Consider the following 18878-nt stretch of genomic DNA (forward strand, 5'->3'; position numbering starts at 1 on the left):
TCCTTTGCCTTCTTTTCTTTTCCTTTTTTTCAGAATGAGAAATATTACCTGATTATATTTATATATAATTAATTATTATCCAAATTAACTAATTATATCTTATCATTTGATTATGTCATTTTTTATTACGTAACATTTGTAATTTTATGTACAAGCACTTCTTGATAATTAATTAAGATAGAAAATTAAATGATATCGCGTTAGTAAAAAATAATTCTTTCTTTAAATTCATAATTTTATTAACTTTATTTTTATTTATTTTTATTAAAGAATTAAATACATACGCGTCATTTTTTTTTGTTTAAACATTAACTATTTTTAGCACGTCTACATTAATATTGTTCAATTTTATGTTACAGTCACCGGCAGAAATTTATAACTCCGCTGAAGCTCATGCAGATCGGTAAGTCGCATGATTTTTTTTTGTAGTTTGTAATTGGGTTTCTTGAACCGGCAAGAAATTATTATAATTAATTAATGTTCCCAATTATAATAACGCGCATGAATTGGGACCTTTCAAAAAATAACGCACGCGAAGCATGCGCATGGTTTGTTGTAGTACTTATAAAATGTACAATTTTCAAGTTAATTAAAAAAAAATAAGGTTAATTAAAAATATAAAATCACCTTTGCAAAGGTGCATATATATACGCGAAATCAGTATCTCAAAAGTACAAGTCTGACAATATGGTTTTACTTGCAGTACATACTTACTGTATCTTTATACCGATATGTACCTTATAAAATATATATTAACATTGCCAAGTATCGCATTATTTTGTACTATCTTACTTAAGGATACAATAACGCCAAACACGAACAACGAGTAGCATATCTACTTTAGACATGAGCAGAAATTCATTCAATTATTATTAATACATACCATAGGTCACTGTCGTCTTTATAATCCATCATGCAAAACAGTGCTATATGCACGTATGTACATATATATCGCAATTACATCGCACATAATGAGATACAAAGTATTATACAAGAAGTATGATTGGAAAAGCTTTATCTAAAACAGTACATTCGATATGTACTCGTGATAGTCGTGATGCAACATTTAATCTTGAGAAACTGAAAAAATTGAATCGAAATAAAATTAGACGAAAGTTAATTGATTCTGAGTAAAATGTGATTTTATAGAAAATTTTATAAAAAACTGCAAATAGAAATACTTTGATAACAAAGCTAATGTGCATATTCTGCTAAAACATTTATGTAAAATTGTCAGTCAAAATGGCAAGAACTCTGTTTTTAATTCAAGGCACCGTTCAAATATCATTCAACCTCTGCTAATTTGTATACATTTTGAATATATTTAATATAGAGTTTCATTACGACTAACAATTATTTACAATCATCGTAATTTGCAGTTATTCACAATTACCATTTTATCCCCGTGATAATTTAAATTTGCCCACGCGAAAACCTATCGTCGAGTAATTGCGCTTTCATTAGAATAGATTTCTTCTGTGCCTGATCAAATCTATTAACTTGCAAATCGATGTCTCTATCAAATGGCCTTCTCGTTGATATTCCCGTTTGTTTCGCTTCTTTTTCTTCTTTCTAAAAAAAAATAATAAAAAGTATATAAGCCCTGTAATAAATACATGAATATTTTCTGTTTAAAATAATTATATAATTAATATGATATTAACTTAAAAAATACGAATAAAGTTACCTTCTTTTTCTTGGCAATCTTGCTTTGATGCATTTCTAATAAAGATTTTTCGATTTTTTTGCTCTTGCTTTTTTCCTTTTTATGAAATTCATTTAAATGTTTTTTCGTTGATTCTTTAGATTTTTTTGTTTCCTATGTAAAAAAATACGCATACTTTAAGACATGTATATTTCAGCTCGATACTAACATAGAATGTTTCACATACAATGGCAATGCATAGTAATTTTTAGATTTTATTTACCGAATCTATTTTCTTCCGTGCTTTTTGTGCTGGTGTGTCAGTCCAGCATGATCTATCTGACATATCTGGGCCATCTCGAAGTCTGAATTTGCGCGGGCCCAATCCAAGATTAGCAGCTTGAGCGGGTGGTAATTCAGTCATCCATTCTTCGCGTTTATTTCCGATATCAGTCTAAAAATTTTTTTTCTCGTTAAACAAAACTTGAATAAATCCTAAAATATTTAAATAATAAAATGCTATTATAAAAAAAAAATTTTTTAATTGTTTTTACCTCTTCTGAATATTTTTCGTATTTAATTCTTTGTGCTCTTAAATCTAACTGTTCGTGTACACGGCTAGTTCTTAGAGCTGGATGATCCACAGGTAGAGGACCTATCGCAGAATCATCATCTGATTCTCGACTTGTAATTAAACCTTCTTCGTGTGATATCAGAGTATCAGGTGGTACAGGGCCGATAATTCTATCCTGCGAATTATTCTCTCGTTGTCGTTGTAACAAATGTGGTGGCAGTGCTGGCCCGAAAACAGCATCAGCTTCCGTTACAGAAGCATCCATTGTGTCTTCTCGCTCTATACTTCGACGATCGTTTAATCCAGGTGGCAAACAAGGTCCGATTAAATTGATATCTTTTCCATCGATTTCATCATTGATTTTATGAATTTTTGTCTCTAAATTATGCTCGCCATCAGACGTATTAAATATGAATTCTGGTGGTAAAATCGGACCATACGTAGATCCGGTTTGATTTGTATTTTTTTTCAATAATCGCATCTCTTCAGAAGAAACGTTAGAACGTGAATATTTTTCTCGTGAAGTCAAACGTTTCGCGTTATTATCTTCACAATGCTCAGACTTTTCTCTCTCAGAGTCCATGTTAGTCTCTTGCGTTACTAAGAGCGACGCGTGTGATGCGAAGTCGAATAAGGCATCTGAAACGGCACTAGGATTATCATTACTAGAACTAGGTGCCGGATCATAACTTTTTGTCTTTACCTTTAATTCCTCCCGTCGTTTTTTCTCACTAGTTTCATTGTCGTTCTCTCGCTTTGTCGCGCGATTTTCCGATCGGATTTCAGAATCATGCCTTTTAAGTTTAATTTTTCGCGAGTGCAAAGATGATGTTCGAGTCTCGGAATCCTGATCATCGGACAAGTTCTCATCAGTTTCCGATAGAACGTCAAACTGTGACAAATCTAAATCCTTGTAGTCTTGAGCCTCCACCGACAAATCCTTAGTATTCTCGTCCGAGCGAGTCTCGTTGTATTCTCGTTCGGTATTTTTAGGCGAAGAATAATCCTTCGAATTTTGCGACCTATTCTCTTTTACCGATATCTTCTTAGACGAATCGTGTCTCCCGTGATCCTCTCGAGGTCGATGATCGTCGTTCATGGATTTCACTCTACTTGATTGACAAGATCTATCTCGACTTCCGTCGCGAGAACGATGCTTATATTTTTCATGATATCGACTTCTGTGTTTATCGCCCATCGTCCGTTCATCGTGATGGTTTTTCTCGTACGAATGTTCTCGCGAGTGTTGCGTCCGGTGAACGCTCCGATCTCTGTCGGATTGCCGTTTTAAGTCACGCGATCTCTCCCTTACATCACTATCGTTAGAATTTTTAGAGCCTCTGTCATTCGTGCCGAATCCAGATCTACTTTCCCTGTGCTCTTTGTGTGAACTTTTGCTATCGTCTTGTCTCGAGTTTTTCGACTCATGCTTTGAATGCTTTGTGGAGTGTCTGAGATCCTTGATATCGGTTTTGCTGCCACTTTCGTATTTAGATCGTTCTTTCCTGTCCCAATAACTCTCGTTATAAGATGATTTGTGCTTTTTCTTAGGCGTTACTTTATCCGCGGTATCCACAGGTGCAACCGAATCTTTACGTGTAGCCTCGAAACGAAATCGTCGTCCATCGTCACTATCCTGACTCTCAGAATCGGAATCCATCGCTGTCATAGTCTAATTACATACTGAAAATACAACAAAAGCATTAGAAGTCTAACAAAGCATTTATGAATAATTATATGTAATATATATCTTATAAACTCTTGCAATATTGGAAAATATATTTTAATAGGCAATGTTTTACTTTATTTTGATAAATAAAATAAAATAAGTTTATAAAAGTTAAAAAAAAAAAAAAAAAAGAAAAATGCTTTATTATTTTTTTTTACGAGCATACGCCATAGATTGAAGGTATCATATAATACCTTCAAATAAAATGTTACATTGTTCTGTGCAACTATTCATTTTATTTGCGATTCAGGCTTTGTATATGAATTTACAAATATGTATATATACATATATAAGAATTAAATTTGCTTTTTCTAAAAGTATAATGGTAACTACTCGACGCGCTTCTCAGGATTTTTAGGTTCTGTTTTTTTTGCAACAGTTTTAATAATTTTATTAATTTTAGCTGGATCAGGTAGTGACTTGTTCGTATTGGGTAGTGAATTCGATTGTAGCATCTTAATTATCTTGGCGCTGCTGTATTTAACGGATTTTACGACACCCGCGGTAACGATTCCCTTTAAGCTTTGCGTCACGCTAGATCTCCAAACAATTTCTTTCAAGCACTGCTCTAATATCTCGCAACACTCCGGGTCGTGTGCGATCGCGCGCAAGCAGTCTTCCGTGTCTTTTGATCTCGGGCCATGAGACCATGCTCTGACTAATTTAACTTGAGGCTTTCGGGGCAAATGATTCAAATGATGGACTTTAGTCGCCGGGCTAGTGTCTTGATGACACGTAACGGCCATGTGGTCAGATTTTGGAATATCTACATAATTGTCGAAATGTTTTAAGATTGGTTCGTACAACTGCTTGAAATGATTTAATTGTGGTAATACAATATTGCTGATTTTATCCTTATTCTCACCAAAAATCATTCGAAAGTCGCCTTGATAAGACAGACTAGTGATTCTTTTGAAAAAATCGATTTCTGTAAAATGCTCAGGCAATAACAATAAGGCTGCATGTACAGCTGAGTGTAAATTCTGCACTAGAGCAGTAGGTAACTGAGAAGTCTCATCTGGTTCTACCAATACTTTAACTGGTTTATGCAATCTTCCTGATAGATAAAGATCATTCCAATCCAACAGATCCTCCACTAATGAAATTTCAGAAATCACTCCATACTTAATGAGTTGATCTTGATTCGTTCTTACCAATGTGTTGTAAAATATTTTAGCACCTGATCCTTCTTGAATGTTAGTGATTGCCTTCGGGCCAAGAAATCTTAATGGTTGAGCATAATGCTTTGGATTTTTCATTAAATTCTCTGCATGCCACTTGTTGGCATTGCGTACAACAAATATGAGGTCCAGCATATTATTGCCATCATTATTAAATTGCTTAAATGCACCTGATCCATAAGCAAAACAGAATTTCATGTTTCCAGGGAATTCTCCAAGTAACTGCCTCAGTTGAGGTATTTTGACTAATTTTTCCATTGTCTTAAGTTACTTTCGACGCTCTAATAAGACAGTTTCCGAAGTGCTCGTTAACAATAATTATAATTTTACATAATCTCTTACATTGCGATATAATTTTAATGAGAAACTTCTAAACTCAAAGGGACATACCGCTTTACGATTAGAAACAGTTGACGTTATAGCTTGCACCATGAAGTTTTCATACAATTGTCGGGATCCGAGAGAGGAACGATGCGGGTAATTTTTTCAAGGTCTCGCATGTGCGTCTCTCGTTTTAGTTCCAAATGATGCGTCCCAACACGATCGCCCAGTTAACCTAAAAACGCAACACTTAAACAGTTCGCATTCGAATTTACTTACTCGGTCAAGGGGATGGAACAATTTTCTGCCACGTAGAAAGAACTAACCAAGCCGGGTGCTCGTCGAGAACGAGACCATCAGTCGCTCTCAATGCAGTTTGGAATATTTTAACGATCTCGGACGGATGATTGCATACGCGTAAGCAAATGCCAGTTCATTAGGAAACGATCGTGGCTTACCCTCGTAGTCGGGGGTGGCGAGGGGCGTTGCGACTTCCCGCGTTTCAATCGGATGTGACGCGAATTTCACTTGGCCGAGCTCAGGTGAGAAAAAATACAGGTCGTCATTACGAAATGTCTCCGTGACGAAGCAACTCGTTCGCCTTTGCCCTTTAAACGTGACACACCGACCCCGACCTCCGCTATTCCGCAGCGAAACGTGGGTCGTTGCACGTTGTGCACGCCCTTGAAGGCACGAAACGAATTTCCGGTGCCTAGTGCGCCTCTACCAGTCTCTCCGGAAATTATATATATATATTTCGATATATTCGTCCGGCTGATAAAATAATCGCGTTTCTCACATTTCTTTTCTTCCGATTGGACACAAATATTATCCCAAGAACATTTTATTAAATATCAAGGAATATATGTAATTATAACAAAGAATTGAAAATTATATACGACGCGCGCGAGACAATGTTTTAAAATATCGATCTCACTCTGTCTCTCTCGATATCTTTTTATCGATGTCTTGATACCTCGAATCCCTTGACGGGAGAGAATTGACACGATGGCCGTCCGCGGATCGCGCTAATCGTCGAAAACGTCTCGGTAATTTAGAGACACTTGTGTCGATTGTGGGTTTTCCACGTTTTTCACGGTCGTCCGCTTTTTCTCTCTCGTTCTTGAGTTGTCTCGAGTCTTCGCGCTGGTTTCCGCTGATTTCCACGGAATCAGGTGAAGTCGGTGAAAAACGTGAACCAAGCGAGAGTTTGGAAAGCGACATGGAGGTCGACATACCCGAGGAAAATACGAGCGAACAGATGGCGATGGAGATTGATGAAGACACCTCGGAGAGGAACCCGAGGGTGTCTGGGAGCGTCAAAGTCATGGCCTCCTCGGGCACCGTTGGATCCGTGTCCATCAGTCTCCATCCGCTAGTGATTATGAATGTCAGTGAGCACTGGACCAGACTCAGGGCTCAAGAGGGTAGTGATCAGTTAGGTAAGGTTTTGAATAATTAGAAAGTTTAATAATAGAGTACAAAATTCTTCGTTAATTAGGTTACATACTGAAGTTACTCCAAGGTGTTTCTGTATTCCTTAATTGCATACTTGATAAGCCTTGTTAATAATTAGTAAACTGGTTTTTATCACACAATATTTTCAGTATATGGTGCTCTGATTGGTAAACAAAAAGGTCGCAATATAGAGATCATGAACTCCTTTGAACTGCTGTTTACTTGCATTGGTGAAGATGTTATAATTGATAGAGATTATTATAATACAAAGGAGGAGCAGTTTAAGCAAGTCTTCAGTGAAATGGACTTTCTAGGATGGTATACTACAGGTGACATACCTACTGAAAAAGACATTAGAGTGCACAAGCAGCTTTGTGAGATTAATGAAAGTCCTGTTTTACTGAAACTAGATCCAAGACCAAAAAACACAGAGGTAAATTTAGTAAAATATGTATTTGTATAAAAAAATTTCTTTTATTCAAACATATATGTAGGATGGGATATACAAATAATAATATAATTTTTTTTATGCAATAAAAATGTTTTTTGAGATCAATGGCATTTGATTGCAGCATTTATCTGTCTCTATGTATGAATCAGTGATTGACTTAGTTAATGGTGAGGCAACTATGTTATTTGTTCCATTAACTTACACATTAGCCACAGAGGAAGCTGAAAGAATTGGAGTTGATCATGTACAAAGAATGTGTAACAATGATCAAGGGGAATGCTCAGTGGGTGGGTAATATAACAATACATTTAATATGTTAATAAAATGTCAGAAATGACAGTAAATTAACTAAGTATTTAATTTTGTACTTTTAGTGGCAGAACATTTAACGGCGCAACACAGTGCCATAAAAATGTTGCATGCAAGAGTAAAACTTGTTCTAAGATATGTGCAAGCAGTTCAGAATGGAGAATTGAAAGGAAATCACGAAGTTCTTCGAGCGGCTTGTTCTTTGAGTCATCGATTGCCTGTTCTGAATAATCCGAAATTTAAGGCTGACTTTTATAACGTTAGTACACATTCAAGCACATTAATATACACATTAAAAATAATATGCTCTAGAAATAAAACCTTGTTAATTAAATATTGTAACTTAATATATTTTTTTGTTTACAGCAATGTAACGATTTTGGCTTGATGACGTATCTCGGTATCATAACTAAAGGCTGTAATAATATAAATCAATTTGTAAACAAATTTAATATTCTATACGACAGACAAGGCGTGGGACGACGTCTACGAAGTCTTTTCTTCTGATATGTAAATAGAATCTGTTGTTTTTATACACGTCTTTTTTTACTTCTTAGATAACTAAGTATCAAACTCAGGATTAAAATTTAAACAGCCAATTTAATCGAGGGATAGTTTGAATACTACTTCTCTAGAGATACGTTGTATCGAATATAAATAAAGTAAAAAAAGTTGCAATCTTTTTGAAGTAAAATGTAATAATAAAAAATAAGAACCACCCGAAACATACATTATATCGTTAATATTGTTCAAAAGTAATATTTATTAAATGATGTCTTGTATAAATGGTATGTTTTAACACGTCTTAATTAACAATAACGTGTGATATTAATAAAAACTGTGATGCGTTTCAAGAGATATTTTCTTTGCTTTACGATAACATCGATTTAGAATTCATAAAAAAAATTAATAAATAAAAAATTAATATTACAAATTATTAAATAATAAAGTTTGATTATAAAGATGCAAAAAATTTTTATCTTGTAATATAAATTTATTAATATATGTTTTATATGTATATTTATATGCTTTTGAAACACTCCTATATTGCTTAGATTGAAAATGTAGCGAGGTTATATAAATCATAGGATACTTTCACACGTTTTTGCTTTTATAATGGAAGACCTCATTTTAATTGATTTACATACTATCAAGCATACCTTTTCCAATGTAGGCCATATTACATATTCCTTATATCCGAATGCATAGTCCCACAACAGCAACTTATGTGTACACATAAGTTTTACTGTTATAAAAAAAATTGTCTACATTCAGCTTTTATTATAAAATACTAAAAGTTTTCTTTTAAAAATCTATTCACATATTACATATATAATATACATATATGTACTCTGAATTAAAGAATGACTTAAAAATATTATTGTACAAAATATAGTTTAGTATTGTGCCTCATTAGTTATTGCATGTAACTGTAAATATCTCAGTTACTCGTTCGGTACGAAGTAAAACCAGAATTGACCTCTCGTACATGACTAGACCGTTATTTTATGTATGATTTCAGAGTTTGTCACTTCTTATAATGATGTGACATTAATACAACTAAACGTCCAGCATATCACGCTATTTTTTTCTCCACTGCTTCGCGGAAACGGATGATTCTTATAATACACAATTGATTTGACAGCATGATACACTACATACATAGTCTAGAAAATATCGTAGCGACTATCTTTCTATCTCTCCTATTTGATATATTGCCTTGTACAACAAATTGTGCGAGTTTGCCTGATATTATTTTGATATGCTAGACGACAATAGTAGTTTCAGCAGAAAAAAAAAAAAAAAAAAAAAAAATAAATAAATAAAACTGAATTGATCTCGTTTCTTCGTCAAAATGAAACTCGTATAAGGTTTTATCTAAAGGTGTGTATATGTATACTTCGCGAACGAATACAACAATTGCACATTCGTCGGTGATGTGTGTGTTGGTATTCTGTTTGTAGTGATTAATTTGTTCGTAAATGTCGCGTTTACTGTTCGTTTGCAGCATGAAGTTAAGAATACCAGGAGGGAGCGTGAACTGTACTTAAAGACGAGGGGTATGAATTTAAAGAAATGAGAGGAAATTGAACGGCGGCTATCTCGATTGTTCATTTTCGTGATTTTAAATTTTATTCCCTTTGCTCTTTTGGCTTCACCCCCGCAACTTTATGCTCCTAGTTGGTATTTTTATCTTCATGATTCGCAAAGTATATACACACCTTAACATTAGACTTGTACGAATAAGATTTGTAGAGTTAATTATCGATCTTAACATTTAACTACAAATACCCGTTCGTATTTTTGTTTCTCCCGCGGAAGAGTAGTGATATATTAATTTTTCTGTAACAAGCTGTCCTCGATCATGGTAGCAAGTACGTCTACCAAAACGGACAGCATCGAGTCGGGCTAAGGACCCGATTTATCCATGCCTATTATCTCCTCGAAGAGACTTTTCTTTCCTTCCTCCCGTTCCTCGATTGCATGCATAGAGTGCTTCAGCGTCGCGGCGGCTAAATCGCCTACCGACCAACGTCTGTCTATCAGAACTCTGCTCACAGTGTCTAACTAAAAAAAATGCGAATTTCAGTTAAAACAATGACAAAATTAAGCGATAAATATAATTTTTTTTTACCTTGGATAAACCAGGATTACCGGAAGTATAATATATTAGTCTTGGTGTGCCCGCTAGAGAGGAGGCGAGCCATTGAATAACGAGCTTCAATTGCGGATCACCTTTCAGTCTAGTTCCACATCCCCAATTGCCAGTAGCCACGGGTAATAAGCCTCCTCCGTGAGGACTGTTTTCGTGCGGTAACTATGCACACAATACGACAAACTATTATAAATTATTTTGTTGTTGCGTATGTTAATCTTTCTTGGTATAATAAATAATCAGTAAGGACTTCTTGCCGCTAGAAATGCGATTATTAAACGTCAAATTTTCAGAGGTACACATAACATACAAAGCTTGTGGTTATCGTTTTAGTTTACATGGAGAATCAATCTTTTATTACAACGATAAAAAGAAATATCTAATTTTTTTTTTAACACGATATTAATGTTAATGACGAACAGAAGTGAGAAGTGTGTGAATAAAGAATGTATAAAGTTGGATAGATTGAGAGACAGATTTATTAGTTATAAGGATCTTTAACGTGATGAAGAGATGCTGATCTCGGTTTTCGCGCGTCATGCATCAAATCGAGAGACAGAAAAATAAAGGTAAAAAAGAATGAAGACACGATACATCAGTCTTCTCGCGACAAATTAATTACAATCTTGCCGAAGAGCCCCAAGCCACAGAAAGTGCTCTTTCTCTCTCTTTCTCTCTCTCTAAGCTATTTTAAATACGGGTCGAACACAGCCGCTGCCTCATGCATTGCGATTATATACGTGATGCGATCAAGTCATCAAAATCACCTCCGAGGCACCGAGCGTGCTCGCCTCACGCGTTTTACGCTCGTCTGCCGTCCGTTCCGATACGGACGCGGGTAGTGTCGACAGGCGTACGGTCATATGATCATTGACCAACGTTTGAAGCACGTCCGACGTGAACGTGACCGTCCAAAGTTTCCTACGTTGGGCGTCCTTTGCCTCTCTTATCATCTCGCACGAGGCGTCCTCGTAGCGATCTACATCTTCGGACTCAGACACCTGTATAGCATTCCGACTGCCTGTAGTCCAAACTCGAAGCTTTTCATCTACTGATTATTATACGTTAAATTTGCCTGATCATATCGATTTAAACTGTCTCTCATTCCATCTTATCATTCGTATTGTAAACTTTCGTGGTTATGCTTTTATATTACAACGTGTCTGTATGTTTAATCCGGATTAAAGGACTGCTGAAAAGCGCATTAAATTTGTTCTTTGTTTCAGAAAAGAACGCACTCACATTTTAATTTAATTAAGCAAAATAATAAATTTAGAGTATCCCAAGTGCTTTCTTCGAGAAATCAAAGAAGTCGCAATAACATTCTTAATCATTTTTACAAAACAAAGTTCATCACGGGAAATAAAAAGCCTCTTTTTCTAATTAAGTTATTTTTTCTGCAGACATAGCGACGTTTACTTGAACTTTTGATCCTTACCGATTGTTGCCTTCGATTTTTCTGCCGAGCGAGTTCCAAGCTGAGGCTCCTTACGGCTAAGGCCAGCTTGTGCTGCTGATTTACGTCGTTTGCGTCGATAAACGGCTGCGGTTCGCCTTCCTGGACCGGCACACCGGCGAACGACTCGCTCAGAGCGCGTTTTAAAAGAGAACCGGCGAATCGTACAACCGCCCGATCTCTCGCATCCAATTCTCGATTCTCATCCGCCACTATCGGATCCTCCAGCCACTTTGACAATTGTTCATAGACCTCCTCCAGCTCGGAACAGAAATCTGTGTAAGTAAAATTTTAAGTTTACATTTATTTCAATTAATTTATTCTCGCTAAGAGCGAACGTTATGCGTAAATTATCTATTTTGAATACTCACCAGAATTATATTCAGTGCTAAAACTATATTTGCTACTCGCGCTCGTGTCCTTTCTTTGAAACATAGGCCCCTGACTCTGTCGGAATCGGCCTAACCATTTTTGTTCTGCTTCTAAAGATTCCTTTAGGAACTCCTCGTCCACCGTTTCATCTCGCAAAACGAATCCTCTCGAGCCTCCTCTTTTTACTCTGTAATATTATTCTTGATAAAAATCAGTTCAAATGATGATGTAGCTATGGTAAATTAAATGTAATAATAATGGATTTTATCTGTATTATGAAACAAAAAGAAATAATTAAAGAAAAAATTAAATTAATTTATAGATTGCTAAATATTACCAAAAAATGATGCTTTCTTATAAATAAACTTGTCTTATAAATTAATATTTCTTTATGCACGCTGAAAAGCAGATATCGCGTTTGCTACGGCGACGGCAGCTAGCGAACGCGACTTTAGAATCATGTGCGTCGAGTTTCACATGTGTCGCATGTATATACCGCGCCGGCCGGATTGCCGAAGACTGATTTTCTTCCCGTTCTCTCATCCCTTGCCTCTTCCGCCTAGGGTTACGTACGCTAGCCGCTGTCGCCACAGAAAACGTCATATCTATCCCTCGGTGTACATGTATATCTGTATTATGTGTATTTAATAATGCGCTGTCTCTTCATTTAACTCACTTAATGTCTTGATCGCCAACGTGGCTACCGCTAACACTAATACCAACGGCGTAGCTGCTCTCGCCGGATGAGGTGTTTGAGGATGTTACCCCCGTTGCTGTGCTCTCTCGCTTAAGAGCATCTTTCAGTCGCTGTGCGAAATTTCCTCTTCTCTCGGGCGTATCTAATTGCGCGCTGTATCGTTTAGTCACTTTCTGCTCCTCTTCCTCTGAAAATCGGTTAATAGAAACGTATGTTTTCTATAAATTATTTTAGAACTCTTTTATCACACGCGTACCAGGTTCCTCGTCAATAGTCTCCTTAGCGCTGTGGAAACTGTCCGTACTCTGACTGTTACAGCTGCTGTAGACTGACATCTGACCGAGCTGTCGCGTCACTGGTAATACCTCGCCACTAGATCCGAGCACGATAAATCGGTTTTTTCGATTCGTGTAACTTGCGTCCTTACACACCTTGTGTGGACTCGGTGGTCTTATCGATTTACCATTAGGCCGGCTACGCACTTCCGTCACGTTTTCCAATTTGTGGCGCTCATCGCACGAGGGTTTGTCTATCCGGAAAAAAAAACCCAGAGATTTTAGATGTAAAAATGCTATTTCGAGTAAATTATGTGAATTACAGACATCCGGAATTTTTCACCTGTCTTGAGATTATTGCTTGTCGCGATAAGTTTATCCTCGGTCTCAGTTTCCGGTGGGGTGCTGCTAAAACTCTCACCGATAGGCGACAATCTACGCGAGCCCAGACCGACTTCCGCCTCTAGCTCGGTCTTGATCGGATCTGTTGGACTGTTAGGTACGTGCCTTTGACGAAATCCCAGCAACGACTTATTCATCTCCCTTAAAATGTTGTCCTCTTCAAACTGCGTCAACGGCAGTCGCGAGTAGTCCTCGGGATCTATGCAGCAGACCGTTACCTGCGCTCGGAAAACTGTACGATTGTTTGCCTTCCCATCGCAGATAGCGTGAAAATCCGCGCAAATCCGAGATCCTGCACTTCACTCACCACGTTCGGCTTTGAGATACCCTCGAATATCGCCTTGTGTTGTGGATCGTTTATCCTCGACATATGCCTGACGCCCTCGATTATCAGTACTTCGTTGTCTTCTAAGGCCTCAACAGATAGTATCGCGGCGAGCATTTCCGGATGCGTTGCCACCTATTTAAAAAAATCAAGTTTAGCAATTTATAACAATTTTGTAAATTTATTTCAACAGTTATATACATTATTTCAAATATTAATATATGCGTTAAAAAATGATGTTGTACATCATTATAATTAATTACGTGTACAGTCTCTTGCGTGACGTCGCCATCAAGCACACCGCCGCCGATTTTAGCATTCGCAAAACAAACTTGTAACACTTTTGATTCCGCCTCGATTCGGTCCAACCTTCCTTCATGGCGTATCGTGAGCGGACATAGAGGTACGTTACTTTCCAGCCAATCTTCAATAGTTAGCCACTGTTTAGACGTCATCACCTACGAATTGCATTAAAAGTTTTGTACTCGCCACTTTTTTAAAATTAACAGGGATCTTAGAATCTCAAATACGAATTTAAGAAACTAATCAGGCTATCGCGCACCTGTCGAGAAATTATTAGACGACCGTCGAGCGCATGGTCCGTCTCCAGATAATTATAGTAATGAAAGATACTTCTGAGTTTGGCTTTCTGCGCGTTTCTGGAAAACAATTAAGTACTTGAAAACTCATGGTTCTTTCTTTCTTTCTTTTAGATTTAAAGCAGCCGATCGACATTTTTTTCTTGACGATCCGATTCACTCGGAGAATCACTTACTTGTGGAGGTGTCTGAAAAAATTCGTGAAGTTGAAGTCGCGTAGCGTAGGGTGGGTCTTGGCGGTTCTCTTCGGGTACGTTGAGAAAAATGCGTTGGCGATTAAAGAGGAGACGAAGGCGTAACTATACTCGACGCTGTCACCTGCGTAAAATAAATCAATTGTCAGATCATCGAAATGTGAGCTCGTTATTTTTTTTATCTCTGACTCGCGAGTTTAATAGCGAGGTAGGTACTTGTTTCGTGACCGCGATACCTTGTTGCTGAAGACTAAAATGTAGACCTTGCGGGGGCTTCGTAGATTTTAAGGCCTTCGCTCTTTCCACTAATCGCGGTATTGTCTTTGTCAACACTTGCTCCCGTTCCGTGAGATCGAGATCATTATCTAGGAAGGTTCCCAATTTGGAGAATAGGTCGACGTCTTGCACATCTTCCTCGGGATCGAGACTTATACTAAATAAAATAGATGCATGCGTAAAAATAATTACGAATTCAACTCCATTATTAAATACATATATACTTTATCTATTTATTAATTAATCTAAAATCCAATTTTATTAAAAAAAAAAATCTAGTATATCAAATAGAAAAATTAATTGAAGAAATGAGAGAAAAATGAGTAACGCGAGTCGTACTTGCACATGTCATGTAGTCGTTGCATCGCGTCTATTAGGTCCTCAGAGTTTTTGGCCAAGGCGGCTTTGTCCAGCTGCTTTACGACAGCCGGCCACCAAGGTAGGTCACACGGTAGCATTACTAGAGCCATTGTAGATCTGCGAGGCATGAAAAAATAAAAAGAAATTAATTGAAAAGTACAATCCAAGCGGAGAGAAACTCACTCGTTTAACCGACGACGGATCCCGAAGCGAGACGCATCGAACGGACCTTGCGGAAGTGCGGAATGCGATATGCAATTTTTCATGCATCTAGGCGAGGCGGCACTTTGAAAACGTATCGATTTGGATTTACAGTCGTGGCGTGATATGTCAAAGCAACGCGTGATAGACGCGCCGAAGTAGCGCGATCGTAAAATAAAGCCGGCTGCAAAAGTTAATCGGTCCCCTCCGTGCGCTCATAAATCTTTCATAATCGCCCAATGCATTTACATGCGCGATTACAATCGCAGATTTATTTACTGATCGATCTTCCTAGCGATCGTACGGTTAGAATCAAAATCAAGTCGAGCCTCAAATGATTTCACGACACGTAAGTTTCAACTCTAGAAATTCTCTACGCGAGTGGTAAAAATTTTTTTTTGTTTACAATTAAGATCTCCGTTAAAGAAAAGGGAGAAAAGCTGGACGGCAAGAGATTTCAAATTCTCTCGCTCTGTTAAACATTTGGCGATCTTATCCCGCGTGTTTAAAACGTCTTCGTTTGTATTCTCTCTCGAGGAACACGCCTGGTTGCGCACGCAGGCGCGGGCGGAGGGTTGGCTGGTTAGTAACCTCGTCCCACGAGGCGAATATAATTAGTCTCTCTTTCACCGGGGAGGGAATTCACCGGTCGTCGACGAAACGACGACGGCAACGGCAACGAGCGTGCCTCCTCCAGCGCGGGCCATCACCGTTTACATAATCACCTTTTTTGTCCCTCGTAGCCTATGTCGAATCAGCTGATGGGTCCTCACGTCTTGCGTTCCGTCGTCGCGACGACGTCGATCACCAACGGTGACCTGACCGCGCTCGCAAGACGCCGGCACATAGTCGACGCAAGGGAGACCAATTCCCCGTTGTTCGCTGACCAAGATCCCTCCGGAGACTCGTCTCCGTTACTCAATGCGTAGTCTCTCGGCGGCGAGTTACACGGCGAACCCTTCGAAGCTCCCGAGCATCTGCGACTCCTCGAGGTCGATCTCCGACGACTTTCCCCTTCGACCCGCAGCCGGTCAACCTTTCCTCGAGGGTGGTTTTTGCTTTTTCGTTCAGGAAATCGAGGGAAACCCGGAGTGCGAGCGTGTCGCGCCTCCCTGCCGGCTCGATTGATCGTTGTCGCGGCCGCAACGAAGCTCTGAAGAGCCGCCGCGAGTAACGAACCGTTACTACTGCGCTACTATCCGTTACTAGTTGGTAGTTACTGGTTACTACTGCCGCCACCGCGTCCGCACCCGCGCCACTCGGCCGTAACCACTGCTTCACATCCCCCTCGCGAACCCTCCCCCGAGTTCGTCTTTCGTCTCTGTCGCTGCTTTAACGTTGAGAGCGGCGGTCAGCGTCGCACCTGCTATTTATAGAAAACGGCGCCGGCGCTTTGCCAAACTCTATATAGATGCGATATGGTGTAGTAAGTCAAAAATTGACCAAGTTACCCTGATCACATATCGCTAGGATAAAAGGTATAAGTTACATGTATATACATATATATAGTATATATATATTTTTTTTTTTAATTCTAACCGAGGGTTTGGTAGAGATTAATTTTTTTAACAAATATTTTTATAGAATAAATCGTCAGTTTTAAAAGTACTTTTTTATAGAAATTTATTATGTACACATAATATACATAGAATGTTTCATAGATTAATTGCGTACTACTTCATTCAAGAGCTCTTCTGGATCGTCAAAGTATCGATGAGGGAGACCGCTGTTATATCGACAGTAGGCTGTAGTTCGACCTAACTTTGGGAACGAGGCAGAGCCAAAAATGGACGCGATATTCGCTCTAGCTTTTTATCTCGAAGCGAAGAGGCACTTTGGAAAATGAGGTAAAGCGCTGTTTTTTCTTTTTCTTTTTTCCCGACACCAATCAATCTCCGCGACGAGAAGCGTTGGACGCGTTAACTTGGCAGGAGAAATAAGTAATCTGATATATGGACGATCTAACGGTGGCAAACTATTGGCAGTTCGCCATTAGCAACCTTGTACCAGATTTATTCAACGTTTACTCATAACTATTTATATGTAGCACGCTTGTGCACAATCTGCCGTCGATATACCTCATCGATTCACCGATGACGTAGCTGCAGCCTTGCATTTACGATTGCATTTTTATAGTCGCGGAGTATCGCAACGTGATATCGTAATTTCCCACAAATCGCCGTTTTGTAATATTTAATACCATGCATTGTGTCCCGCCACTACTGTGCACGGCACAAAGGCGAATAAATTAGAGCGTTTCGAAATGTGCCGCAGTGGTGGGCTGAGCTTTTGGATCGGCCGTACTTCGTACGCGCAGAGATATCAACGTCCGATCAAGAGATATCCAGCTTAATTCGCATAATTGGAATTGAAATCACCGCTACGTCATTGTGCGAAGCCTATTTCGTAGCCTTTCTGCTTTCCTTCGTCATATTCTCGCGGTATATTATCTATTCTTACTGCTTTGCTTTGCTTTGTTAATTTATTTAGCGATCGTCGAAAATTATTTGTATTAATTAAAATGTGTTTATTAGAATTATATTGATATGTCGCAGGTACGCCAGATAGGGTATGAAATGTACGAGTTAAACCCCGACGTTCATTAATATTAAACGTCGTTCGTCGTTGAGGTACGGAGAAATTCGCCTGTTCGTATGCAGCACAGATTACGGTTCCGACAGGTGCCACCACCTCGCGGAACCGTTCGCTCACTTCCGCCGCTTAGTTCAGGTATGTACCGTACTGCTCGTAGAGAGTCATTATCTACATACGTCATTATATTTTTCCTTCGATCCTCGAGAGAGGATCGTCGATCGCGCGTGATTATTAAATTGTCATCTGTATTGGGAAGCTTCTCGCAATATACGCACTCAGTCGCTGTAAAAATCAGTATTATTTGTACATAGAAAAATAAATGAAATAGGTATGATTTTCATGTCCGAACTATGTTTCGTTAAGTTGGCGGTACCACGTCGGAGCCATGTTGCTCGCGGCTACGATCCTGCTTCCATTGCAATGGCGCGGATCCCACAACGGGCGATTGTATCGGCGAGGGCGAGCTGCCTGCTGCCTGCTGCTGGAGAACGGGAGAGGAAGGAGGAAGGGACCTCCACTCCATGTCGGTTCAGTGAGCTCACGCACGTCCAACACTCATCAACGCACGGCACCGCGGCGGTACGTCCAAAAATGGCTTTCCTCGTGTAGGACAGCTCTCGCCGTCGACGCCGACGTTCGCCAACGACGTCACAAGCCGCTCGTCGGCCAACCTGGTGGAACTCGCGAGGCGCCAGCCCGTGGAAGACCTAACGTAAATATATCAAACTCGCATACCGTGCGTTCCTTCGTCCTGCATGTGCGCGATTACGTGGGCGGGTGAGATGCGTGTACTGCGTGCGTG

The 18878-nt window shown here is 38.8% G+C and overlaps 5 protein-coding genes across 14 annotated transcripts in view; 2 read left to right on the plus strand and 3 right to left on the minus strand.

Moving 5' to 3' along the window:
• Positions 1-234: 234 nt before the first annotated feature.
• LOC139113631 (serine/threonine-protein kinase prpf4B) lies at positions 235-6130 on the minus strand. 6 transcript variants are annotated; one of them, XM_070674916.1, is made up of 7 exons: positions 5777-6130; positions 5520-5685; positions 2200-3902; positions 1929-2099; positions 1688-1819; positions 1394-1572; positions 235-1080 (listed from the first exon to the last, which is right to left on the minus strand). In XM_070674916.1, the coding sequence occupies exons 3-6, from the start codon at positions 3886-3888 to the stop codon at positions 1414-1416; spliced, it is 2151 nt and encodes a 716-aa protein (XP_070531017.1). In that variant the 5' UTR covers positions 3889-3902; positions 5520-5685; positions 5777-6130; the 3' UTR covers positions 235-1080; positions 1394-1413. The 6 variants fall into 6 exon arrangements, with proteins under 6 accessions (XP_070531017.1, XP_070531019.1, XP_070531016.1 ...); XM_070674918.1 differs by having other exon boundaries at positions 235-1572; positions 5909-6130; XM_070674915.1 differs by having other exon boundaries at positions 235-1572.
• Positions 3949-5513, minus strand: LOC139113638 (phosphatidate cytidylyltransferase, mitochondrial). Its single transcript, XM_070674930.1, has one exon. The coding sequence runs from the start codon at positions 5385-5387 to the stop codon at positions 4278-4280; it is 1110 nt and encodes a 369-aa protein (XP_070531031.1). The 5' UTR covers positions 5388-5513; the 3' UTR covers positions 3949-4277.
• Positions 6131-6426: 296 nt separating the features above from the next.
• On the plus strand, positions 6427-8526 carry Csn6 (COP9 signalosome subunit 6). Its single transcript, XM_070674932.1, has 5 exons — positions 6427-6892; positions 7058-7341; positions 7481-7646; positions 7734-7927; positions 8035-8526. Exons 1-5 carry the CDS (start codon positions 6673-6675, stop codon positions 8173-8175), a joined length of 1005 nt encoding a protein of 334 aa, XP_070531033.1. The 5' UTR covers positions 6427-6672; the 3' UTR covers positions 8176-8526.
• LOC139113628 (uncharacterized) lies at positions 7497-18465 on the minus strand. Of its 3 annotated transcripts, XM_070674911.1 has the most exons (15): positions 16207-18465; positions 15260-15397; positions 14881-15077; positions 14627-14768; positions 14414-14510; positions 14115-14309; positions 13834-13986; positions 13468-13744; positions 13106-13378; positions 12829-13036; positions 12152-12339; positions 11763-12055; positions 11092-11325; positions 10304-10486; positions 7497-10236 (listed from the first exon to the last, which is right to left on the minus strand). In XM_070674911.1, the coding sequence occupies exons 2-15, from the start codon at positions 15388-15390 to the stop codon at positions 10078-10080; spliced, it is 2730 nt and encodes a 909-aa protein (XP_070531012.1). In that variant the 5' UTR covers positions 15391-15397; positions 16207-18465; the 3' UTR covers positions 7497-10077. The 3 variants fall into 3 exon arrangements, with proteins under 3 accessions (XP_070531012.1, XP_070531011.1, XP_070531013.1); XM_070674910.1 differs by lacking the exon at positions 16207-18465 and having other exon boundaries at positions 15260-16199; XM_070674912.1 differs by lacking the exons at positions 11092-11325; positions 16207-18465 and having other exon boundaries at positions 15260-16197.
• Positions 18466-18660: 195 nt separating this feature from the next.
• Positions 18661-18878, plus strand: part of Jbug (filamin-type immunoglobulin domains fbug) — a 28473-nt gene continuing 28255 nt past the window's right edge. For all 3 annotated transcript variants that reach the window (XR_011547734.1, XM_070674894.1, XM_070674896.1), the window contains exon 1: positions 18661-18788. The gene's annotated coding sequence lies outside the window, so the exon portion shown is untranslated. The remainder of the gene's footprint in view (positions 18789-18878) is intronic.

This window comes from Cardiocondyla obscurior, linkage group LG03, assembly GCF_019399895.1.
Source record: "Cardiocondyla obscurior isolate alpha-2009 linkage group LG03, Cobs3.1, whole genome shotgun sequence".
In the NCBI taxonomy this organism is placed as follows: domain Eukaryota; kingdom Metazoa; phylum Arthropoda; class Insecta; order Hymenoptera; family Formicidae; genus Cardiocondyla; species Cardiocondyla obscurior.